The sequence below is a fragment of the Mus caroli genome, unplaced genomic scaffold (genome assembly GCF_978045245.1).
Source record: "Mus caroli unplaced genomic scaffold, Mus_caroli_1 scaffold_5, whole genome shotgun sequence".
NCBI classification, from domain to species: Eukaryota; Metazoa; Chordata; class Mammalia; order Rodentia; family Muridae; genus Mus; species Mus caroli.
In genome coordinates this window covers 30,302,830-30,328,791 of record NW_028227260.1, presented here as the reverse complement: position 1 = coordinate 30,328,791, position 25,962 = coordinate 30,302,830, and the positions used below count along the sequence as shown (strand labels likewise).

At 42.7% G+C, this 25,962-nt stretch overlaps 2 protein-coding genes across 4 annotated transcripts in view; one reads left to right on the top strand and one right to left on the bottom strand.

Annotated features, from left to right (window-relative positions):
* Positions 1 to 1,690: 1,690 nt before the first annotated feature.
* On the top strand, positions 1,691 to 4,850 carry Cldn2 (claudin 2). Of its 3 annotated transcripts, none has more exons than XM_085838007.1 (2): positions 1,691 to 2,571; positions 4,808 to 4,850. In XM_085838007.1, the coding sequence occupies exons 1-2, from the start codon at positions 1,889 to 1,891 to the stop codon at positions 4,833 to 4,835; spliced, it is 711 nt and encodes a 236-aa protein (XP_085694133.1). In that variant the 5' UTR covers positions 1,691 to 1,888; the 3' UTR covers positions 4,836 to 4,850. The 3 variants fall into 3 exon arrangements, with proteins under 3 accessions (XP_085694133.1, XP_029329528.1, XP_029329527.1); XM_029473668.2 differs by lacking the exon at positions 4,808 to 4,850 and adding an exon at positions 3,717 to 4,565; XM_029473667.2 differs by lacking the exon at positions 4,808 to 4,850 and adding an exon at positions 3,357 to 4,565 and having other exon boundaries at positions 1,692 to 2,571.
* A 10,158-nt stretch (positions 4,851 to 15,008) lies between these two features.
* Positions 15,009 to 25,962, bottom strand: part of Morc4 (MORC family CW-type zinc finger 4) — a 46,244-nt gene continuing 35,290 nt past the window's right edge. The window contains exons 14-17 of the mRNA XM_021153579.2: positions 25,488 to 25,660; positions 17,176 to 17,854; positions 16,356 to 16,639; positions 15,009 to 16,055 (exon numbers count right to left, since the gene is read on the bottom strand). Coding sequence (XP_021009238.1) covers positions 15,902 to 16,055; positions 16,356 to 16,639; positions 17,176 to 17,854; positions 25,488 to 25,660 — 1,290 coding nt within the window. The 3' untranslated portion in view covers positions 15,009 to 15,901. The remainder of the gene's footprint in view (positions 16,056 to 16,355; positions 16,640 to 17,175; positions 17,855 to 25,487; positions 25,661 to 25,962) is intronic.

Below are 25,962 nucleotides of genomic sequence, written 5' to 3'. Positions count from 1 at the left end.
GAATCAGAAAGTAGTGGTGGAAATGAGAAACACGAATAAGACATTTCAAGTAAGTTCAAGAGATAGTACTAGTAGGACTTCTTAGTTAGAAGAGGAAGCCCTGGAGAAATAGGCACAGGGTTTCAAGGATTACCCCAGGGATGTTGGTCTGGATGGAGAGGGTTCTCATTTCCTGACAACATGAGACCTAGGCAAGAACTGATCAGAAGACACAGAGGGAGAGGTGCTGTATTCTCTTGAATATGTCAAACTTTAGGTTACTATGACATTTCCGATGTCCAACCCATGCTAAATCCTAACCCCCTCCTCACAGAGCTTTTTTTTTTTAATGGTCCCTTTGACTGTGTTGGCTGTTAAGAGGCCTCCTACTGAAAATTCAGATTTGGATAGAAAACATTAGGTAACAGGGTACACATGCCTGTTCAGAGAAGAATGGACTCTTGAGCAATAGGAATGGGAAATTTTAAAACATTTATTTTATGAGTATGAGCGTTTTGCCTGTATGTGCCAGGTGTCCTCAGAGACCAGAAGAGGGAATCGGATTCCCTCTTGAACTGGAATTACTGACAGCTGTGAGTCCCCATGTAGATGCTAGGAAATGAACCTGGGCCCTCTGGAAGAGAAACAAGTGTTCTGAACCACTGAGCAGCTCTCTCTCTCTCTCTCTCTCTCTCTCTCTCTCTCTCTCTCTCTCTCTCTCTCTCTCTCTCTCTCTCTCTCTCTCTCTCTCTCTCTTTCCCCAGCGGCCAAAAAGACATTTTGAGGGAAGTGAAAATGGAGTAGCAATGTTGAATTGGGTTAAAAATTAGTGGGTTGAATGGACTTGCAGAAGGTGGGGGAGGTGTCTAACTTTGACCTTTGTGTCTTGAGTTAGAAAAAAGTGAAAAATCCCTGAACAGTGCAAAATCCCATCTCTCACCAGATGCCTGCCTACCTCTTACAAAGCCCTCTAATTCTGCAGCAGCTCCCCCCCTCCCTCTTTACCCTTTCTACTATCTCTGACAAGCCTTGAGGACTTGTAGGACTCGGGACAACTTTTCCCTAAAGTCTTCATATGTCATGGGATTCTGTTAGGAGAGGAGACAGGAAATATCTGGTATGTTATACTTTTAAGGGTCCTTATGCTACCTTGCAGGAAGGGATCTGGCCAAGGCTAGAAAGACCTTCTCTTTCCGAGTCAGAAAGCTTTGCTCCCCACTCCAATCTGCCTGGGAAGTACATTATTGCCAGAAGCATGAATTGATTGAGGGCTAAGCCACTACTCTTTAGTCCCCTTTGGAGATTCAGGCAGCCTCTAACAAACTGGAGTCCAAGGCCACACTCTAAGCCTTGTTCCACATGATCCAGTCTCCTGGAGTTTGGCCTCAGTCTGCAACGGAGGGGCCCCGTGGTGTGGTTGCTTGGCAATATGTTAAATAGCAGGCCTTGGAGACTAGCAGTGGGGTTAGCACACCACAACTCGGTATTGCCATGACTGCCTTCTCGGAAAGCAGCCACCTGTCTGGCCCCTGCCTTTGTCTGACTGCCAGCCTAAAGCATGTGCCTACGCAGGAGGTGATGACATTTTGGCTCTACTTCCAAAGTATTTTTTTTCTTTCTCATGTGTTATTTTTAAAGATAACAAAGGTCAAAAGGCATCCAGCGTTTTCTGGTTTCTCATAAGCTTCTGGTCAATATTTAATCTGGTTTATGGATTTTTTTTTAAGGTTTTCTAGATGCCTTCTTGAGCCTGCTTGTGGCCACCCACAGATACTTGTAAGGAGGAAAGAAGTCAGCTTGCCAGAGACACTGTGAAATAAGGGATTAGAGGCTCGGATCCAAGAAGCAAGAGCAGCAGCCAAACGACAAGAAAACAGGCTCCGAAGATACTTCTACTGAGAGGTCTGCCATGGCCTCCCTTGGCGTCCAACTGGTGGGCTACATCCTAGGCCTTTTGGGGCTGTTAGGCACATCCATTGCCATGCTGCTTCCCAACTGGCGAACGAGTTCCTATGTTGGTGCCAGCATTGTGACGGCAGTTGGCTTTTCCAAGGGCCTCTGGATGGAGTGTGCGACACATAGCACAGGCATCACCCAGTGCGATATCTACAGTACCCTTTTAGGACTTCCTGCTGACATCCAGGCTGCCCAGGCTATGATGGTGACGTCCAGTGCAATGTCCTCGCTGGCTTGCATTATCTCTGTGGTGGGCATGAGATGCACCGTGTTCTGCCAGGAATCTCGAGCTAAGGACAGAGTGGCTGTAGTGGGTGGAGTCTTTTTCATCCTTGGTGGCATCCTGGGCTTTATCCCAGTTGCTTGGAATCTTCATGGCATCCTTCGGGACTTCTACTCGCCGCTGGTTCCTGACAGCATGAAATTTGAGATTGGAGAGGCTCTGTACTTGGGCATCATCTCAGCCCTGTTTTCTTTGGTAGCCGGAGTCATCCTCTGCTTTTCCTGCTCGCCCCAGGGCAATCGTACCAACTACTATGATGGCTACCAGGCCCAGCCTCTTGCCACTAGGAGCTCTCCAAGATCTGCTCAACAGCCCAAAGCCAAGAGTGAGTTCAACTCATACAGCCTGACTGGGTATGTGTGAAGAACCAGGGGCCAGAGCTGGGGGTAGGGTGGGAAAGTGGCTGGGACTATATATTAAAAAAAAGCAGTGGACAATGCCCCCAGGGTCACAAGCAAAAGACATTGCCACTGAATCATGTGTAAGGTGCTGCTGAGGGTAGAATGACTTTGGCCATTGGATGGAGTGAAGGCAGAGATGAGAAGAGGGGTGTCAGCATGTAGATGGCATTTCCAAGGACGCTTGCCAAGCTAGCTTTTCTATTTCCCTCACCCGACCTCACTAAAGTACCTCCTGTGCTTTGAACGCTCAACCCAAAAGCCCAAATCCTTTCCCTGCCACTTTTGGCTATGCCCAGAGGCTCTCTTCTGCCCTTTGGTTTACTTGGAGATCTGTCCCCAAACCAATCATATCCTGTTGACTAATCACCTGTGATCAAAAGACCCTCTCCCTCTGGCTGAGGTTGGCTCTTAACTCAATTACTAAGGGACAGAGAGAAGAAAGAGTGGTGGCTTCTGTGAGGATGTTTCTAGCTCCCTTCTCAAATCTCCAGCCAAAGAAATGGATTAGTCAGTAATGGGCCCTGAAGCCTCTCTTCCACTTTTGCTATGAATGCAGTATGTCCAGACTGCATTGTGAATGAACTGAAGGAAAGCTATCTCATGGCATCCAGCAGAATACAGCTGGGTGCAGGATGGGAGGCAACCTGGGATCTAAAGAAACAAAACAAACAGCAAAACCCGACAGAATCCCTTCTCAGGCCATCTCCTATAATAATTCCCTTACATTTGCGGGTCAGGAATGGAAGCACTGCTACAGGAAAGCACAAGAAGCCAAGGGAAAGCACATGGCTGCTGCCCTCTGACTCCACAGAGGAATTGCCCAGAAGCCGAGGTGAACAAGGACCACTGAAAGCTCTGCCTCCCACTGGGGTGTCTGACCCAGCTTCCTGCTGAACCACAAGACTTGGAGCCCTAGACAAGGGTTTCCTTAAGGACAATAAACCAGTTTTTCTAGAACTGCCCTTTGACATGCGAGCTACAGAAGCCTAAAAAAAAATACTACCCTCTAGCCCTGACTGGGAAAGAATAAGGACTTGGGTATCAAAGAACCGGACAGAGATGTGTGGTAGCTGTTATGTGTGTTCCTACTGTTTCAGAGAGGCAGCCCTACCAGATACTTTAGACATGATGGAAAGCCAACCCATCAGGGTCTATATCTCAGCACTACAGAGCCTCTGAAAGACCACAGCACCAGAGAGGTCCTTTGTCACTTTTCACACTTGAGTCATCGCCCATCAGAAGATATTCTCACAGGTATGCAAAGTCTCCAGTGTGGAACATCTATGACCAAGGTGGTGTGTTCGTGACCTGAGCGATTGCTGAACTTCTGCCTGGGATCGTGCTTGAGGTGGGAGAACGGAGACTGGTTCCCTGTCCAACAGTTTTATCTCCACGGTCTTAAAATGCTCCATTTCCTCTGTGGTAGATGGGGGCCATAAACCAGAGACATTTCCCCACCACCACCAGCTTAATATCACCAGCTTCAAAAGATCCCCAGCGCACCTCATCAAAACTTCAGCACCGGCAAGAGAGGCCCATATGTGAGGTTTCCCTTAACATGCCTTTCCTATTCCCACCATATTACTTGTGTTCAAGCTGATATGCTGACCTGGAAGCCATTTCCTCTTAATTAAGTCATTCCCATGCTTGGAGAACTTGCTCAGTGTCACCCCTTTCATTGAGCCTTCTCTGACCACTCCTTCCTGTTCTTTCCTTTCCCTCCTCCAACTCCCAATATATAAATTGCCTAATTTTGATTGATAGTTTATAGTTCTTGTATGTGCATTTGTGTGTGACTCTATCCGTCTGTCTGTGTGATCTCAAAAGTTCACTGTAAGTACTTGGAGGGCAATTGCTATATCTTAGACCTGTCCATATGTATACCCAAGACTGTAGCAGTGCTGGGCACACACGAGGTGATCAATAAACGGATGTTGATTGAGTAATTGTTGTATTGATTAAAAGACAACTAAGACAAGGCACATGTAAAAGAAAGAAAGGAATTGGGTTAAGACAGGCAGTGAGAACCTGTACAAAAGGGTGAGTAGAAAATTCCAGGGTTTGTGAATATGAGCAGCAATCATGACAACACCCTTCACAAAAGAAATGAAGGGGTTTTGTTTTTGTTTTTGTCTTTCGTTGTTGTTGCTGTTTTGTTTTTTCAAAACATGGTTTCTCTGTATAACAGAGCCTTGGCTGTCCTGGACTCACCGTGACCTAGAACTCGCAAAGATCTGCCTGCCTCTGACTCCTGAGTGCTGCACCCAAGACATATACCAGCACACCTGGCAGAAATGAAGTTCTTTACCTTGCCAAGGGCTCGTTCTTATTTCAGAAAAATAATTTTATTTGAATTTTACGTCACTGAGGTTATGATACTATATTTGGCATATACAAAAACTAAGATTCCCACAAGTTAAGGTTTTCCCAGGGTTACACAGCTGGAGTTAATGCCCTCATCTCTTGACTATGAAACTAGGATTTTGCTGATCCGACAATATTCACAGTCGGTAAGAACAGCATTCCAAAAGTTCCCAGGCAGTCTAAAAATTTTTACTGAGGGCCAGCAACATACCAATGTGACATACGGGCTCCTCTGGTTACCCAAGAAGGTGATCTGGGAAAGTGAGGATTCATCAAACATGACTACTTCCCACTCCTCCCGTGCTAGCTGTCTGACTCGGGGGAGGGGGGATGCCAGGTTGTCCTCTAAGATCCAACACCTTAGTTCTAAGTCCTCTAACTCTGCAGGAGTTTGAGACAACACACCAGTGGTTTGACTTCAAAAGGAAATAAGAAAACCTAGTAATAAGGGTATTAAAAAAAAACTAACAATAGTGGGGTCCAATGAGATTCAGCTTAGCCAGCTGTTGTACTTAGGGAGCAGCAGCCCATAGGAGCTGGTTATTACAAACACTGGCCTTGCACTTCTGAAGTGGGCCTTCTCTGGTGCAAAGGATTGAAGACAGTATCCAAGTTCATTTAGAGGGAAGAGCAGGGGAGGAGAAGGGCCCACAATGCATAGGAAGAAGTCATCTCTTATCTGGTACCAGATTTCCCCAGTGCCTAATTGGGGATAACCAGAGGCTAAAAGCCGGGTTTGCTTTGATAGCTACACCTTGGTGACTCCTGAGTATGGCTCTGATTGCCCACAGTCTGTCAGCCAAATTGGTTTTTCACAGAGATAAAATGGAGGACTAAGGAAGTGGATAAAATCTCTAAGGTTACAGTCTGTCAGAATCTGGGTTATAAATGTGGAAACCACGGTAACACGGGTCTGCGATTTGAATTTCAGAAGGTATGTGGTGACCCGTGGCTCTTCCAATTTGAGAACCCCACTCCTCACCCCACCCCATCTGCCACAGAATAGAAGAGCTTATGAAGGAAGTGAGCCTCATGCCTGCCTTTTGTTTTAAGCTGAGGCTATCCTGGTGGTTCCTACAGGCTTTCTTAATCGAGAAAGTTTCAGTGGAAGGAATTAAAAGTTGGGTCCCTCAGCTAGAAAAATCACAGCATAACTGTTAAAAAAAAAAAAAAAAAAACCAGGATCCCTTTGATTGGTTGAGCAAGGAAATCTTTGCTCTGAAAGGTTTCCTAGAAGTTTCCTGAGCCCTGGTCCAAACTGAACAGTTCCCAGCTCCCTCATTGCATTTCCATCATAAAGTAATTTAGATTAACTGTAGACTGAGGGCATAGGAAAGGCCATTATGTTAATGCCCCTCGCCTCATGGCTCTGACCCTTGCACAAAGAGAGATGTTTCTGGCCTCTTTGTTTCCTGTGATACTAGTGTGACTCATGTTTTCCCATCTTGGGGCCCTAGTGACCCATTATTGTGTGATCATTAATGGAGGTGGGAAGGCTGAAACTGCCTTCTCAGTGGAAAGGCAAACTCCAACCTTCTGAGCCCTTTATCCAGTCAAACAGCCCCACAACTGACCAGCCTTTTGAGCCAGCCAAATCACACTGCTTGAACTCTTTTTTTTTTCCCTTCAATTTGATATTTTCTTTATTTACATTTCAGATGTTATCCCCTTTCTTGGTTTCCCCTCCAAAAACCCCAAGATGTGCCAAGTAAGGGCTGTGAGGCTGAATGGAGTGAACAATGTAAAGTCTGTGCTGGAGGAAGTTGACAGCTAAGGTGGAAAGAAAAGTCGGGTGTGTGTAACTACAGCACAAAGCAGAACACAGACTGCCGCTCAAGGGATGGAGGGGTCCCTAAAGGTGTCTGGGGGCAAACATTTATGTAAATCCCTTTAAACGCCAACCCCTTTGAAAAAAAAGGACTCAACACTATTTGAGCTTAGGAAGGATGGAGGAGGAAGATGGAAACAACAACCCTATTTCTTATAGCTAAGGGTATCCAGGAGCTCAAGGATGCGACGAAAAGCCTTATTAAGGGGAGAATGGAGCTTGACTGCATTGGTAAGCCATTATCCTTCAGAGCCATTCTCACCAGACCTCTGCCGGGCTCCAAGAGAGGGAGTGACCCGAGAGTGAGCCCGGTCTTCCCTTCCACATCTCCTTCCTTTAGGTAGTTCTTCAGAAATTGCTGGGGCAGAAGAAGCAGAGCCAATCTAGGTATCCTGGGACCTTTTGGCTCTGGACTAGAGTGTAGACAGAACTGTGTGAGGAGCGAGTGTTAGGGGTGCTCAGTGTTCTAAGAAGGCAAAGGAAGCTTCATAGTGAGGGTCAACTGCTCCTTCTCTGGTCAGTGAACACAGGATCTCTTCATGCCTGCAGCTTCCTGCTCTGGGGCCACAGAGGCCACAGACTATGAAGTGTGTATCTTCCTCCTCCTCAGTTTGGCTGAAGCCTGGCCCCTTTTTTAGCCTGGGTTCACTGGCCAAGCGGCTCCATGGGCTTTGGTGAGAAATGTTATCTCAAGAAGGAAAAGAACTTCAAACAGGAAGTCCCGCAGGTTATCTCTCTCTTCTTCCCTATGTGGTTGATCATTGAATGTTGTGGTGTGATAACTGATAAAAGATTAGCAGGTGGTTAGCTACAGAGACTATGATCAGACCACGCCCTCTCTTAACCGAAGCTGAGCACACTTCTGGGAACCGTAACTCTCACTCAGAGTTTTCTGTCCCAAGAGTCCATGCTCTAGAAGACAAGCAGCACTTGACAAAGCAGTAAACACCATACAAAGGTGCATCTTGGCCCTTGTGAGGAGTTGCTGCTTTGTCATCCTTGAAGTTTGCCTCAGGAGACCCCCAGGAGGTCTTTGAAGAACTTTGCAAACACTCATGATCTTGTAGAGAGAGAACCCTGAGAATGCTTGTATCCTTTTACCAGCATAGGTAGCAAGATGGCACACTAAATGGCAAATAAGTGGTGTGTCAGGCACAGCATCTTTACACACTTATCACTCTGAAATATTTGAAAAAAGTTCAGTGAGAGATGCTGGAGGCCAAGGCAAAGGGCAGTGCTCTAAAAGTGTAGCTTCTTCGCCTGAGTTTGCTCTGGGAATTTACCCAGTGGGGTGTGAGAGGAGGGAGAAGCAGCTTCCACAAAGCACTATCTGATGATGCTGGGAATGTCCTAATCCCTTGGTTTAAAGGTCCCCCGAAGACTTTGACTTAAAAAACCAAGTCCATTTTCTGGGAAGAGAAACATATTCAGTCACAGATCAGCCACTGACGACAGAAACTGCACTAATTTTTCTATTCAGCCCTGAATGGAGTCAGAAGAATCCAATTTAAAGAAAAAAATAACAAAACAACAGCAGTCATTGGGAAGCCACTGGGGAGCAGGAGCTTTTATTTGGAATAACGCACACATATCCTGAAATATGTAGATGATTCAGCAGCTTCAAAGATGAGGACAGCAGAGACATCAGAAAAAGGCAGATAGGGTAGGCAAGAGAGTGCTACCATCCCGTTGGCAATTCCAGGACATCTCGTGGGGTTAATTTTACTCTTCTCTGTGTAATAATAAACTAGTATGTTCTCAAGTGTCACTTTTTCACTCCCTGAGACTTGCCCAACTCAGCATTGTCTGGGAAGGGGGGGTGTGGTTCAAAGAAGCCAGAGAGAACACTTCAGGTGGGGGTGGGGGGGCAGCCAGTCCAAGACCTCCCGGAGTGTAGGAATAGGATCCCAACAACTGTTTCGATATCAGGAAAGCTGCCAAGGAACAGCCAGAGTGAAAAACCCAGTCAAGAGGAAATGAATTTCCAGGTTGTTTGGAGAGATATATTCGTTACACAAGCGAACAATTTCCGATCATGAGGGCAGTTAAACATTGTGTGTGGTTTGCGACCACTCTGATCAGTGTGAGCTGCCTATTTGAATTTTTTTTCCTACCAAAAGGAGAAAAACTAGACTGGTTATATGAAGCAATGGTCAAAGAGTGAGGTTTCTGGGGTCAGACAAACCTGGATTTAGACTTTTTTCCTTAACATTTTGAGAAAGCCTTGTCAATTCTCTACACTTGACTTTCTTGTCTGTAAAATAGGCAGAATCCCTGTGCAGTCTTGGCATGCAGCAAATTCAAGATCATTAACTCATATCTAAACATGCTGGGTGACACTGTCTGTGCTGTATGGGGAAAACAAATCTCTCTCTCTCTCTCTCTCTCTCTCTCTCTCTCTCTCTCTCTCTCACACACACATACAGAGAGAGAGAGAGAGAGAGAGAGAGAGAGAGAGAGAGAGAGAGAGAGACTAGTCCAGGCTGACTTCAACTCCTTATCTGGTTAGGTAGCTGCTACTGCAGCTTGCTTGGAACTTCTGATGTTTTTGCCTCTACCTCCCAAGTGTTTAGGCTAAAGAAGGGCAAGTGCACACATGCCACATGGTTACACATGCCATGGAAGGGTGTGGAGGTCAGAGGACAATTTAAGAGAGTTGGTTTTCCCCTTGTGAGTTCTAGGAACTGAACAAGGTAGGATGAGCAACAAGTGCCTTTCCCCATTAAGCCATGTCACCGGGCCAGTGACGTGTATGCTCTAACATGGATCTAAATTGAATTGAGATGTGCACTTGTCTTTTCCAAGTCAAAGCTCTTCAAGATTCTTTTCCTGAAGGTCTTGGCTCAATTTCTAGTCATGCGGGTCTATCAACAGAATAAGCTGGGAAAGAAAGTGACCATGAGATAGCTCTTTTGCCTATTCCTGTAACTGTGGAAGAAAACTAAGCATTCACCAGGTCCCGCTGCTGGAGAAGAACCCGGTCCAAGGGCACAGCTGACGGGGGCTAACTTCCTGAACTTAGGGACTGCTTAGGAGCTCTCAACAGCCACATTTCTAATTCTGAGCCCCTAAATCAATGAATGTTAAGCTCTTGATTCATTCTGTTCCTTGTACTTCAAGTGGATATTCACTTTAAGCTTTCCGATTAACCTATGTGTTCCTATATTTCTGTTACTATCATGTGATTATTCTATCCCTATAACTGGAAAGGTCTCTCTTTACATTGTACTATATAACTCCTTTAGGTTTTCAGGGTCCATCTGGATGAGCATATTTGGGGCATTGGGCACTTGTTCTGACTCTTTAGGTTATTTTCTATGTCCTTCAGAACATGATGGGCAGATGTCTGGAATGTGTTTGTTGTGTAGAAAACAATCAAAGCATTTGTACTACATTATCTAAAAATGGGTTGGGAGTTTACAGTGATTCACACCAAGATGCCGAGTAACAAAAATTTGGTCTTCAGACTTTATTTTCCATTATAAAACTGGATGGGAGTTATAGTTCACTAGTGCCAATGTATATTTCCCATGCACAAAGCCATACTTCAATAGAACCAATAAGTAAAATAAATTGCTAGTTATGTCTCACTGATTAACTTTTGTATGCCCAAGACTCTCAGGTCAGTTCTTACACTTTAATTATCCGAATACCTGTTTTGACTTTTGAGACATGTTCTTACTATGCAACCAAGGCTGGTCTTGACTCCAGATCTTTGTGTCCCAGCCTCTTGAATGCTGAGCTTACAACCTTACACTGACTTTATATATATTTCAGGTATGTGAATACACTGTCACCGCTGTCCTCAGACACACCAGAAGAGGGCATCAGATCCCATTACAGATGGTTGTGAGCCACCATGTGGTTGCTGGGAATTGAACTCAGGACCTATGGAAGAGCAGTCAGTGCTCTTAACCACTGAGCCATCTCTCCAGTCCAACACTGACTTTTAAGAAGATCTATTTTATATTTTATTTCTATTCGTATGTCTGTGCATATGTACAAATGGGTGCCTGCGGGACCAGGAGAGGGTTCAGAGCCTCTGAAGCTGGAATTCTAGGCTATTTCAAACTCCCCAATATGGGTTCTGGGAACCTCTTTCTACAAGAGCACTTAATCTCTACAAGCTCTCTTAATCACTGAGCCATCTCTCCAGCCAAAGATGACTTTTGAATTCAAGCATTTGGATGGTTCCTGATATAAATTGTATGGCAATGTGGTCCTCATGAAACATGTTAGTTCTTAGGGGAAATCATGCTTGTCTTAGCATGATCTTACACCCTGAACTTACTCCTCAAAAATTCTTGCAAACACTGCTATTCTTTACCCCTAATGAAGTGCTACAGAAAGTAGCTTTCCTTCTTAAACATACTCTATCTTGAGACTGCCCCTGGGAACGAAGAACACAGCCTCTGCCTCTAAACTGTTAAGCCACATAATGTACAAGTACTAGCCATGGAAAAACAAACCCTCCTGACCTCTGATGCCGCAGGGTCACTGGTCTGCTAATCATCCTGGTACCCATCTGTTCACACAACAAGTATGTGCTGAGCTAACCCACGCCCAGAACTTTTTTTCCTTCAGACTTGCTCTGTTCTTAGTTTGTGAATAGCTCTTCTTTTTACAATCCCAAGGAACCACCATCACTCTTGAGAAGACTGAAGAGGAGTTCTTAGCATTTTTTTTTCTGTTTGGTTCTTTCTCTCAAGATCTGGTCTGTCCCGCAGCCTCCTGGCTACATTTTGTACTTCTCAGTATCTATTTAGGTTGTTTGTGTGAAGAACACTCAGTTCCCCTTTGTCTTTAACAGTCTAATGTCCCATAAAGAAAAGTTGCTAAACAGTAGCTAGTAGGCTACTCACAGCAACCCCACTTCTACAGCTGGCAGCACCTACTGTGTCGGTCTTTCATTTTCAGAGGTTAATACCCAGGGCTGTTATCTACCTCACTCATATTCATTTATTCACCGTCTCCCATGAATGGGACATTGTTTAGATCACTGAGATGGAGATATGAACAAAACACATCATTAAACCATTCATAACAATCATTTATTGCTCATTTCCTATATCCCAGATACTATGGTAAGCAGTAGGGTACAAGAATTAGCAAACCAAGCATGGTCATCTAGAACTTATTGAAACAGGTATGTAGGAACAATGTGTTATGTTCACCACTGGGGATCACACAGCACATAGTAGGTGCCCAACGAATGTTTCTTGAATGAATGAAAATGGCCAAGTCTACAAGCTTGCTATGCATTAGAAATAAAACAAGGGAATTGTGGGAAGATAATGGGGTAGAAATAGCAGAAAAAGGCAAGGCCTTTCTGGGAAGAAGATGGAAACAAGAAGAGTGAACAGTGCCAAGACTGGAAACAGCCTTCCTGAAGGAGCAGAATGGGTAAAGGACATCTCAAGAGAAGGCACAGTATAGGTGACAGTCTGAGCTTAGGCGAGAGCTTGGTATGTTTCACTGGGGAGCCAAATGTTCAGGGGAAAGTGGTGAACGATGAAAAACCACTGAGACAAATGTAAGAGGTAGGTAGGCCTTTCGTGGGACACTGTTAGCAGGGGTGGATTTTGCTCTACGTGAAAGTCATTGCCTTTAAGCTGAAAGTCACATGATTTGATTTGTAATTTATTTTGAAAACCACACTATTTCTAGTGATAAGACAGATGTGAGAACAAGGGAGGGTCCAGCGTCTCTATCAGTCATTACGATACAAAGCAAACTGATGGGAGTTTGGACTGAGGTGGTTGTGGTAAAAGTGAGTAAAGTCAAGATTATGCTTTGGAACTAGAAACAACAGATTCCATGACAGACTGGATGTGGGGAATGAGAGAAGAGGAATTAAAGATGACTTCCAGGATTCTAGCTGGAGCAACAGGGTGGGAGGAGGTGCCATTTTCTAACATGAAGAAAATTGTGGGGGAGGAATAATCCTGGGGTATGTCACTGTTTGTTTTTTAACATGATTTACTTGAAATGTCTGCGAGATATGTAAGTGTCAAGTAGGCAGCTGAATATCAAGCTGTAGCGTCCTAATGGGAAACACAGGATCAGGAATTTTATGATACAAGTCGTATAAACGACACAAGGCTTAAATGTTCAGAGAAACTTTTCATGCCCTCCTGGGTGAGAGGAATTTTCAAAAATAAGTTGGCATTTGAACCAAAGGAAAGATGATTAAGGAGAACATTCCAGAAGTGGAATAGCAAAGGCAGAGGACAAATCTCAAGGTGTATTCAGAAGCTACAGGTCCCATGTGTGTGGAATATAGCTTGTGTGTCCCTTGTTGGCAGATGAGTGACCAGAAAGGGTGGTTATGGCACACACCAAGGGACTTGAGAACCATGCTAAAGAATTTGCATAGTGTTCTGTGGTCAATAGTGAGCAATAGCAGGTCTTTGAGCAGAGATATGACCTGATAAAAGTTGAGCTTTTAAATAAAGAGATAGTAATATTGAGAAGTGTGTATTGAGGAATGAGGGTAGGAGACGAGGGAGGCCAATTAAGAATCTATTTCATTGTCAAGGAATTAGATAATAAATGCCTACATGCTAACTGTGGCACGTAAAAGAGAAACATTTGTAAAGAGATTTGTATTAACCTAAGAGGAAAAGCCAGGAGGAGGCACCCATGCTTGCTCTGTTGTCAGTATCCGTCTTCATACTAAGTCATGGCTTCTGGTAAGAATCTTTCTTTCCACAGTGGTATTTAACACGAGTTCAAGACTCACGGGAATATCTATGATGGACCACCTTTCAAAGTGTATTGTCTGCACTAGAGAATTCCTTCATTGCAGTAAGGGTAAAGGATGGATGAGACCACAGACAAACCAATGCAGCCCAGATCTGAGGCTAGCCTGATGTGTTTCTGGTAGGAAATCAAGCAGACAAGAGTATGTGGCAAATGACAAAGGGCTGCTGAGACAAAGTAGAGGTATGTAGCGGGTCTTGTAGGATATTTGTAAAAGGTTAGAATTTTGGCACCAATGTCTGTGGTGATGGTGACCAGTAAAGAGCTAACCAAACACTAGCTCTTGTTACTGGAGTGGACAGACTCACACAAGTGAGTGTTGCTGGAAGAAGCAGCCTGCATTGAAAAGCATGGGCTGGCAGGACATGGATCAGGAAAGTCCGTTCAGAGAGGAAGCATCGGTAAGGATGAGTTAAGTTTTCCATCTTTCTTCCCCATTAAAGCTCCATTGTCTGCTTCCCCTCCCCACACTCATCCAACAAATAGCAACAAGGGCTGAACTTCCCATTCACTGATAATCCTCCTCTCCCAGGCTTCCATTCATACTATTCTTATCTGTGCAAAGTCCCACCACTCTCAGTCCCGACGTGACAAGTACCACTGAGAAAAATAATTGCATGTGTTATCCTTCCCTTGCTAGCAATCCCATTTAGACAACTGAGGCCTTGGATATACTGATGCAAATGGTTACAATGAAAGTTAATGATACAGCCTGCTAGAGCTGGGGTGAGGTAGAATGGTGGAGCGGAGCTATGTTTAAGTACCATTCTGATGGTGAAGCCTGGCTACTGGCCATACCATATTCTCTACAGACTCACAGGAATATCTATCTATGATGGGCCTCCTTTCAAAGGAGGTAAAGTATCCTTAGGATAGTCTTCTGAAGTTAATCTACTGAGGAAAACAGAATGACTATTCAACGGGTTTGGTCTGTACTAGAGGATCATCTTACTGATGGTGGATTCCACCTTCTCTTATTCCTATCTTTTACTTCCTGGTTTATCTTCCTGCTGAGATACACATATACATACGTATCTATATATAGTGTTCACTGCTCAGTGACTCTTCAGGAGTACCTTAGCTCTTTGGAGACGATATACTATATAAATATAATAAAGCAATGGATTCACAAAACATCTTCTTTACATGTGCATAAGATGTACGACTTCTGTACTCTGAGATCTATCTCTCACTCTGTATAGCCTAGAAAGTATGTAGGAATATTGCAAGGGATGGGAACTAAATCTTTCTATCCTAAAATATTTCCCCTGCAACCTGAAATTTAAGATTTAGATCCTTATATATTTATTTTCACATATCTGTTATGACAATAAAAACACCATGGAACACTTGTGCGGTGGCTGGCAGCTTTCCTTTACTCTAGTCTATCGTTGTTACCAAACACATTTTTCACATTCTGGATTTGGGAGGCGGGGCACATTTGTTTATGCTGTCTCTCCAGAGGTAATATTAAACTCAACATTAAATATAAATGTAAAATAACATCATACTTTCATAAATGTCTCATTTGACACCCAAATTCAAGCCTACTTGTTAGCTTTCAAAACAATTTATTTGGCAATGTAAGGAGGGCAACAAGAATGTTAGAGAAAAATTGCAGTGTAAAGAGGTCAAGAAGATAGGAAGGAAAAAAATCATCAACCATAATCCTACCACCTAAGCACCAACCATCATTAAGAGTGTTGTCATGTTCACTCTTGAAAGCTTCATTTAGGTCCCACTTATGGTGTACTGCCTTCCTTTAAACCACTCTACTCTATCTTCCATGTCATGTGGATACCACTCATACACACCATACCCTTCTCTGTATAGTTAGTTAACTTGGTGTGCCTTGCGCTTCCAATTAGATTGCTAGAACCTTGGCAGGGCTGAAATCATTACTTATCCCACTAAGTACATTGGACCCAACATTTGCTGACTGATTTAATCTAAATTAATACAAACCATTATCAGGAATATGAAACGGGCCAAGTATCTACTAGATCATCAAAATTAGAGCTTTCAGGTCACCTAACTTGGTGACTATTGCTTTTCTGTTCCTGAACTCTTAAAAAAAAAAAAAAAAAGCTGTTGAATGGGCCTCTTTCTTCACACCCACCATAAATGTGAAGCACACCGATTAAGAGCCAGGACTCATTCAAAGATTCTCCATATAAGGCATAAAGGTGAAGAGAAAGAAAGAGGCTGGGGTCTGGGGAGAAGGGGAGGAAGGGAGAAGGGGAGAAACGAGAAACAAGACAAGGGAGGACATTCAGTACACAGGCACAAGGGAGAAAGAAAGCTACGAGAGGATATATAGTCTGGTGCTCAGTCCAGTATGTGATTTGCCTCCAGCACTGTGTACAGGATCCCATCCACTTGTTCTGAGTCATACCCGATCTCACGAAGCTCCAAGTGAGGGAGGACAGAAGTAAGGAGATAGCTGACGTGGACACGTAGCCGAGTGAGCCTGGCCAAAGCCCTGTATGATGGAGTGAAGGGGCAGGAGGAGAAGAGATGACATGAAGCCATTAGCCAACAGAATAAAATGAAGTCCCTTCAAAATGGGCCTACATTTCTTAACAATTCTGTCTCCACTAGGTAGAAAGAAGTCTGAAAGCACCACGCCATCAAACACTGGGAGCCTGGCTGCCACTTTCTAAGAAATAATTACTCAATCCGTGGTGGTCTATGGATTAAGGCTTCCTCCCAGCAACTGGGGGTCTCAGCGGATAATTCCCATTAGTACTCACAAGCTGATAACTAAACCTTAGTAATTAACCTTTCTAGGTCATCTCCCTCTGGGTTCCGGAAGGAGACCTGGGCCTTCTGCAATACTTCCAGGTGTGACTCTGTCTCTTTCAGTTTCTCTTTTAGTTCTTGCTTCTCCTCTTTGGTTCTTTCTAGCTCGGCTTTCAGAATCTGGAATTCAGCTTGGCGATAACCCATGTGCTTCTTGCTCCAGTATAAGCCTTCTGTCTCCTGGGTACTATAGGTCACCAATTCATGTTGAGCTTTCTTATATTCAGAATGCCAGTGGTTTTTCTCCTGTTCCAGCTCCTCTACCTGTATTCCAAGAAAGAGGAATTCAATGATCCAATGTACAACCAAAAGCTCGAGTACCCCAAACCGTTCTTAAATCTACCCTGTGATTCCATTATTTATAATATTTTATTGTACCTACACAAGTCTCTTGTCAAACCTACAACATAGAGGGAAAGAACACCAGGGTCCACTCAATCTGAGACATACCACAATCTAGTTGATGGGGATTTTGCTTAAAAGCCTCAGTGCATGAAAGAAATCACCAAAATCGCAACACCCTAGTCCAGTGGTTCACAACCTCTTGGGGAGTCAAATGACTCTTTTATAAGAGGTTGCCCAAGACCATCAGAAAACAAAGATATTTATATTACAATTTGTAAGAGTAGCAAAATTACAGTCATGAGGTAGCAACAAAAATGACTTTATGTTTGGGGGTTACCACAACATGAGGAAACTGTATGAAAGGGCCCCAGCATTAGGAAGGATGAGACCCACTGCCCTAGTCCTTTGCTTACAAAGATCTCTTCTTATCCCTAGTGGTAAGCTGTTGCCCAAACCTTTTGCTGGAACAAATTCCTTTCAGCCAAAACACGTTCCAATTTTTCCGTGGTTCTCTTCAATTCTTCCGACTCCTTTTGGTTCTTTATCTTTGGCATGTTCCGACTTCTACTCTCCTGGCAACCCTTTCCTCTTCCAGCGGAGGCTGCAGGAGCCACAGAAGAATAAGGATTTGCTCTCTTCCAGGATTCTGCTCTCTTCCTTTTGCCTACAAATTCCTCCCTGTTAAAGGGGACTAACTGGATGGGAGCGCCTGAATCTGCAACTCCCTTTGCAACACCGACAACAGCTACAAAAGGCCCTTTATTCATGTCTTTGTCTATGTTCTCACTACTTCTGTTAGACTCTTCTGCTACCAATTTTGGCATCTGATCTTCTAATTCTTCAGGAAGCAGGAACCCCTGATCTTGGTCCTGGGACCCTGGACAAAGTGCTGGAGCTTCCCTGTTCTCCTCTGTATGCTTGTTTGATTCTGGGTATTCTGGTATGAGATGCGGTGGTGTACTTCTCTCAGAACTGGATTTATCAGGGCTGTTTTCTCCTTCTGGGTAGGCGGTAGCTGCTTCTACCCTTCTGTAAAAACCAGACATGGAGTAATCTATAGGAGATACCGGCATCTCATTTTGGATCTTCCTTCGTTTCTCTACAGGCTCCTCGCCTAGAATCAATTTGTACTTTCTGCAAAAAGAAGACATAAAATTGTAACTTGTCACAGAACAGGTAAAGATTATTCTAATTTGACAAAGCCCCTCATTGTGGCACGTATTCATGGCTGAGATATGGTTTATTCCCTAAGAGGATGATAGAATCTGTCCCTAGTGTGTCGGTGTTAACAGGTAATGGGAACTTTTAAGAGGAAGCCTTTGTTGGGAGGTTGTTTAGTTACTCGGGGTGTTATCTTCAGAAGGGATTAAAGCAGCACTAATGGGACCCTGACTTAGTTCTCAGGAAAACCAGATGTTATAAAAGATGCAACGTTTCTCACACACACAACCTTAACATTGTGATACCATCCACCATAAGGCCTTCACCAGAGCCAAGACGATAGCACTGCCACACCATGCCCTCGAGTCTTTAGACCTGTACTCTCAACAAACATTTTTTTTTCCTTTTCAGGTTACCTGGTCTAATATATTCTGTTCCATTACCAAAGTAGTACAACAACTCAGCCCCTCTCAGCCTCAACGGCTCCACTCCTACAACTGGATGAGCTGGCAGACGGTGTTAAGGGAGAAATGAAGTCGATGGGTTTCAAGGGTCAGCATAAGAATAAACCAGGAGTAGACTGAGCTCGGCAAAACGTTTTAAAGATGAAGTTTAAAACAGTCTAACTGTGAGGCTTCCTAAAAGCAAATAGACGAAGACAAACAAAAACTAAACACACACACACCCCACAATCTCTTAACATAGAATGGAATAAAAGGTCATAAAAAAAAGCCTAGCAGTGTATGCAGAGAATAAAGCCAGCTCATTAATTTTAAAGTATCACAAAACCCTCCAGTATCAAAGACTTAGCACATTTTTATATTGCAACAGAACTTCGTACAATTCCTTGCCAGCCAAGTGGATTATGACCATTGCCCATTTTTCCCCTGTAAAAGTTAATTAAAACGCAAGGCCCAAGTTAGAAACCAAGAAAATAGATAGGTCAGTTCAAGTCATTTTCCCATTATGACAAACAACTTCATTTGGTCAGGCACAAACTGGAATTCCCTTTGTTCTTCAGAGAAGTCCAGGAGGATGGTCTGAAGTCACTTTCCTTTTCTGGGTGAAGAATCTATCAAAACAGCTGATTACCAGAGAGACCCATGGGTGATTTTTTATACAGGCTGAAGAATTGGAATGCCATGTTTCTTTACTTGACCAAGAAATGCCACAGTTAAAAAAAAAAAAGAAAGAAAAAGTTGAACTTTTGATGAGCAAGAATCAAGCACGTAATTGGCCTCCTCAGAGGACCTCAAGGCTGCCCATAGGTCTGTGGTTTCTGAGACATCTCAGTCTTAACTTCTTACGATGCTCTGAGTTTTTCAGCCCCCAAACTGGCCTGCCATCTCAACAGATCTGTTGTTACCCTTTAGGGAGATGAAGAGGGATTCTGAGAATATGAAGGAACATCCATATCCATCCTTAAGACTGTATAAAGGATACTACAAATAGTGTTCTTAGCTCTGGGGCTGAGGACAGTAACACATTCCTTTGGCAGGAACGGAGGAAAGGTTTGTATAATACTGAGAAAGGCTGGACATAATACTGCATACTGCATGCCTGTGATTTCAGCACTTGGGAAGCATGAGAAGGCAGGAACACTGATGTAACTTTGAAGCCAGCCTAGACTACAGGCCTGCCAGGGAGGGTTATAGACTGAACCTGTCTTTAAAAAGAAAAAGACAAAAAAAAACCCAAGTTTTAAAAAAGGTTAAATAAAGTTGCATTGTCTGGCCGGGCGTGGTGGCGCACACCTTTAATCCCAGCACTCGGGAGGCAGAGGCAGGTGGGTTTCTGAGTTCGAGGCCAGCCTGGTCTACAAAGTGAGTTCCAGGACAGCCAGGTCTATACAAAGAAACCCTATCTCAAAAAACCAAAAAAAAAACCAAAAAAAAAAAAAAAAAAAAAGTTGTGTTGTCTGTCTGGTCTTCATTTCCCCAACTCTAAGAGCTCTGTTCCTAGCTTTTGATAATGGTCCTTCTTTCTTGTAATCTCAGACAACCTGTTGGCCCCAACCTGTGGGAGGGCAAAATCTCCCACATTCTCCCAAGTCCTAACACCCAAGTCCTGTATTTACAACTGCTTAACATACATTTTTCCCTGGATATCCCAATGGTATCTCAGTAGTCTCTCCTGTTTCTATTGGTGTGAACAACATCAAATTCTTGGCAATTTTTCTAGTGGTGTTTTATAAGGTGACTTACACTACGAACATTGCCAGATGAGGCTGCTGCCATTCTGGATTATTGCAATGGCTTCTGGGATGGGTTTTGCCTCCAGCTCATGCACTAAATTAATCTCCTGAAGCACTGGTTCAGATTATGCACTTCCTATTTCTAAATTTGTACACGTTGCTTCCAATAACATAACATTTATGTTTTAGCGGACAAGCAAGCCTTCCTATGCCTAAAACCTATGCTAGAGAGCATGTGAAGCCTTATCTAATTCTCTCAATTGGAAGGTAATATTATCTCAACTGCTTGTAAAGAACGATCAGGAAGAGGACTGTCTGCTGATGCTGAGTGGCAGATCTGGGATATATAATGTGGCCTTAACTGTATCTTCTATTGTTTCTTTCTAAACCCTGGACATATTGAACTGCTGGGGGACTTCTTTTTGTGCTTCACTTGACCAGAATGAGCTTCTCTTTTCTAACATTTTACGTCTAAATCTAGCTTGAGTGCCACTTCTTTTCTAACACTGTGCGCGCGCGCGCGCGCGCACACTCACACTCACACACATTCGCACAGGTACGTGTGTATGTGGGGCCAGCAGTGAATACTGGGTGTGTCGTTCCTTAAGAGTCACTCACCTTGATTTTTGAGACAGGGTCTCTCATTGGGGCCTGGAGCTCGTGATTAGGCAAGGTTAGCTGGAGAGGGATTCTTTCTCTGCTTCTATCTCCCCAGTGATGTGCTTACAAGCATGCACTGCTGAATCTGGCTTTTGTTAATGTGGATGCTGTGGATGAAACTTGGGTGTTTGTGCTTGGGTAGTAAGCCCTTTATCAACTGATCTAGCTCTCCCAGTCCTCCTGTAAAAACTTTAACATTCTTTTTATAACATGTATTCCCATCTATGGGATATATATGTATATTTTCTCATCCTACTTGAGTACAGAGTGCCAAGATGGTGCAAGGCATCCTGAGATAAGAGACAGGGAGCACACATCTGTATCTCTGTCTGTAGTCTCTATGTTGCCAGTTCTGGTCAGTCTCTTTCCCTCTGTACTGTCCTCCTCTTCTCTCTCCCTCTCTCTCTCATGATACTCTGTTTCCCCTTCTCCTTTTGATGACTCTCACCAATATTTAGTCATTAGGTTTCCCTAATGACTTTATCTAACCCTAATCACCTCCCAAAGACCCAACCTCCGAACATGTGTGAATTAAGTTTCCATATTGTATATCAAACAGGAGGGATTACGTTTTTACATGTAAATTATTGGGGTGCAACCATATCAGCACTAGAGCAGCAGTAATATACTGATGTGGGCTACAAATTGGATAAACCTTGGAAGCATGCCAAATAAAAGAGGGCAATTATGAAAAGCCTGGCCTTGTTAGCTGCTCCAAAGTTTGAAGCAGAAAAATTTATGTTGATGGCCATGTATATTTTGTTGCATTCAAATCTACTGACCATAAATGTAAAGGTATGTTTTTCTTTTCTTTTCCACTGAAATACGTGTCTAACCTTATACTACTATCACACTGTCTTGACTACTGGAGATTACTAAAGGTGAATGCTAACTTTGCTAACTTTCTTCTTCTTCAAGACTGTTGGACTGATTTTCTGTTCCTGGCATTTCCATATGAATTTTAGAATGAGTCTGTTGATATTACAACAGAGACATCTGGTGTTTTGAAAGAGATTATACTGCATCTGTACACCAGTTGGAGACTCCTGAGTTGTTTTTTTTTTTTAAGGTAAGAAACCCTTTGATAACAGAAATGACAGATGCCTTTCTATTCATTTAGCTGTCTTTAATTCAACAATGTTTCGCTGTTTTCTAGTGTACAGATCTTGTTTGTATCACTTCTGCTACATTTATTCTAGATATTTTTTGAGGGTATAAATAAAGTTGCATTTGTCTTTTTTTTTCTTAAATTTTGTTGTTTAAACATTGTGCATTTTAGTCTTGCTGATTTTCTCTATTGTTTTAGTTATCTCCGTTTCATTTCCACTTTAATCGTTTCCTTCCTTCTGTCTAATTATGCTTTGTGGTTTTCTTATTATGCCTCCCCAATGGACTTCTTTATCATTAAATATCTTTTTATATCTAGAACATTTTTTTTGTTTTAAAATGCATAATCCTAGACGGTCTTGTTGACAGAAGTCTGTGCTAGCAAGATGCTTCAGCAGGTAAAGACGCCTGACATCAAGCCTGACAGCCTGAGTTTGATCCCTGGAATCCACATGGTGAGAGAACCAACTCCCACGAGTTCTCCTCTGACTGCCGTACCTATGCTGTAGCACATGCATGTGTGCACACAGACTTACATGTGCAAAATAAGTAATTAGCTGTAAAAATAAGAGTTAAAATGATCACCTACTAGACTTGTAAATTTGTACAGCTTTGGTATACTTGGAAATAAAATGATCTCATTTTGGAGAATCTGTTTGGTTTTTTTTTTTTTCTTCTGATACTGGAAATATTTTATCTTTTTAACATCTGCTTCATATTGCTATTAACAGAATAGAATACCAGAGCTGGGTAACTTCTAAGGAAAGAGGTAATGATTTTGGTCCGAAGTTCTGAATGCTGATCTCCTTGGCTTCTGGAGAAAGTCTCACTACAGCCTCACTCATGGAAGAAGGAAGAGGAGCACTCAGAAGACAGAGACCTTCACAATGGAAGGTCCAATATCTCTAAATGGTCTGATGAATACTGTTACACAGACAATTACATGTCAACATACGTTTTGCTGGGGGCCAACCATATCCCAGTCATAGTACCATCCCATCACCTCTGATCTTCATTTTTTTAGTGAGAAATTACCCATTAATCTGAATGCAATTTGCTAGTACAAGACTTATACTCTCTGCTTTAGAGATTTTCTTTCTCCCTTTGAGTTTCAGTATTTTTACAGTGACCTGACTGGCTGTTTATCTATGCTGAGTTTATTGTTCTTAAATGCCCAGGCTAACGCCATTCGAATCTGGGAAGATTTTAGCTATTATTTTAAAATACCGTTTCTATTTCTTCTGTCTCATCTTCACATAATACTATGCAGAGTTAGTGGACTTGTCTCTGAGGCTTTGTCAGGAATATGTGTGATTTTATCTCCATTTTCACTTCTGCCTATGTTCTTCTGATTAAATAATCTATAATTGGACTGTTCCATTTCGGTAATTTGTTACTCTTCTTAATTTTAATTGTGTTTTTGAGTCTTTTTTATTTGGTACAGCTAATAAGCAGGGCTACATAACTCAAAGACTCTTGCTATGCTATAGGCTTTGACAACAAAGGAAAGCTTTGTAACTCTTGATTAAACTATTATTTCATCAATCTTCTTTTATCAGAAACTATATATTTTATTAAACCTGTGAGGACCTCCATTTTCCACTTGCAAATGAAAAACATGCTAATAATAATTTAAAAAGACAGAATTTTTGTATGTTTTTCAGGCTGGTCTCCAACCTTTGGACTCAGCAGACCTTCAGGCTTTAGTCTAAGTAGCTAGAAATGCCTCAACAAATTTGAATATGCAGCCTGAAATGATGTAATTATTATTTGCTAATCTTACATACCATATACTACTAGCAGCATCAGGTATCACTTAACTCTTGAAAGAGTTGTACTCTCAACCAACTAGAATTTCGCATAAATTTTCAAAGCACTTCACTTGCCCTCTTACAGCTTAAGCTTTATACATTCCTCAGTGACTCATACAAAAACTCCAATAAAAAGCTGATGAGGTGTGCCACCCAGTGGACGTAGTGTGGTACTGCACTCACAAAGTATGCTATTTCCCTACAAATGCAGACAGAAATCATTAACTTGTAAGGAGTGAGCCGAGCCAGAAGAACGGGAGGCCAAAGTAACATTGTGCTTCCAAATCAAAATCATTCCCTGTGGGCCCCTTTAAGCCTCCAATGGCCAATGAAAATCTATTGATAGCCAGAGGGTAGAGTTAGGATCAAACTACAGAGACAGGGTGGACTATAGGCTTTTTACTCCTTGCTACAAACTTCAGTTTTCTAAGCTGCTCTTTAAATCTGACTACTGCTTACTGAGCACGGATCTACATGCTTTCATAGAGGGCGCCATTAACTTCTTTTAAGAGTCTCAATAGTTTGACTCCTACAAATGTACCTTCTCTTGAGGCCATCTGCTCGTGTTCATGAGGATCTAAATGTCCCTCTCTTGTTCACAGGGTTTAATTGTTTAAAAATTGAAGTACAGGGGACTCGCACACCTGTACAATTCTTTGTTTATAAGACGCTGAAGACTTACCTAAGAAGAACCAGACAAGGAAAGGATCACTGGAGAAAGGGGTTAACGGACCCTATGCATTAGTCTATGGCCTCTATGTCAAGAAAAGGGCACTGAGAAACTCACACCTATTATCAAAGAATCGTGCTAATGATCACTTGAGACGTTTCTCCCTTTTAGAGCAATCCTGTGCCTACTCTGCAGTTCAGTCTACCAGAATGAAAACAGTAGGGGAGAGAAAGGCAAGGCATGCCACTTAGGAGTACTGTGTTCATTTCTAGTGGCAATATGATGGCTGTCATGTCTTTTAGTACCTCAGAGACACCTAATACCTACAAAATAAATAGCCATGCCCCTTCCTAGGATATGGACTAACAACATTGATGACATGGTAAGAGATGAAAGGAGAGAAGAAAAAAAAAACCACCAAGTTTTTTTTTTTTCCAGATAGGATCTCACTGTGTAAACTTGGCTGGCCTGGAATTCACTATGTAGACAAGGCTAGTCTCAAACTAGCCTTGTGCCTCCTGGGTGGTGAGATTAAAGACTTGTTCCACAGGAGCAAACCTTCTGTGATCATTTTTTTCTAGGAAACGATGATCTTTTACTTAATAGGACACATTTCTACTAGTTGATTTGATAGAAGGCCAGCATAGCCTAGGCTTGTGAATACTTGGTATACTTTAGTATTCGTAAATTTAAGTATAGGAACAATGGGTTTCTCTACACAGCACTACCTCATTTATATAACACTCTATTTTTCAGAGTTGACCTGCCCATCACTTCATTTGCACAACAACCCACATGACATGAACACTTCTGAAGTCAATGATCGCTTCAAAAATATATAGGCTTGATATAGCACTTGTAAACTAGGAGGTGCATGCAAGACACAATTCTACCAGTCCCAAACTATATTTCCATTAGTGAACGTCATGTGTTAAAGGAAAATGTAAACTTACCTGGCATGGTGCTACATGCCTTTAATGTTAACACTTGGAAGGCAGAGAGAAGTGGATCTCTTTGTAAGTATGAGTTCAGGCACACACACACACACAAAATGTATATATATATATATATTATATACATAAAATATATAGGACATATTAAATTACTCTATAGGAAAACAGATTCCATGGCTTACTATTGATAACAAGTAATCGTTTTAGTCACCTGGAAATCTGAAAAGCACTGGAATCCAGAGACTTAAGCCGAGGGGGTGATCTGCTTTCTTCTCTAACAGACGGAAGCAGGCTGGGGCTATTGATTTGCTCATATCCAATTGTCTTGTCATTTAGTTCAGCCATATCTTGTGGACTAGGAGTCTTTGGTGGATTACTGAAGACCTAGCAAGAAAGAAATAGTTCATAAAAATCCCAAGTTTGAACGAAATCCCAAAAGATGTGTCAATTCTTCTGATGCTAGGAAGGAATGCTTGGCCAAATCAAAAGAAACTGTTTCCTAAACAGAACAAACAGTCCACAGTAATGTACACTAGAACACTGGACCCAAACACATTCAGTCACTAACCTTTATCAGCTAGATACAACAGACTGCGAGCGAGCGAGCGAGCGAGCGATTCTTGGATTGGTTATTAGCCCTATTCCACCCACGACACAAACCCAAGCCCCAGTCGCTGTCTATTTTG

Bases quoted from the DNA above. Each gene is read 5' to 3' on its own strand.
- Cldn2 (XM_029473667.2), top strand. From the start codon at position 1,889: ATGGCCTCCCTTGGCGTCCAACTGGTGGGCTACATCCTAGGCCTTTTG. The intron at 2,572-3,356 runs GTATGTGTGAAG...TTTGCGGGTCAG, and splicing joins AACTCATACAGCCTGACTGG to GAATGGAAGCACTGCTACAG.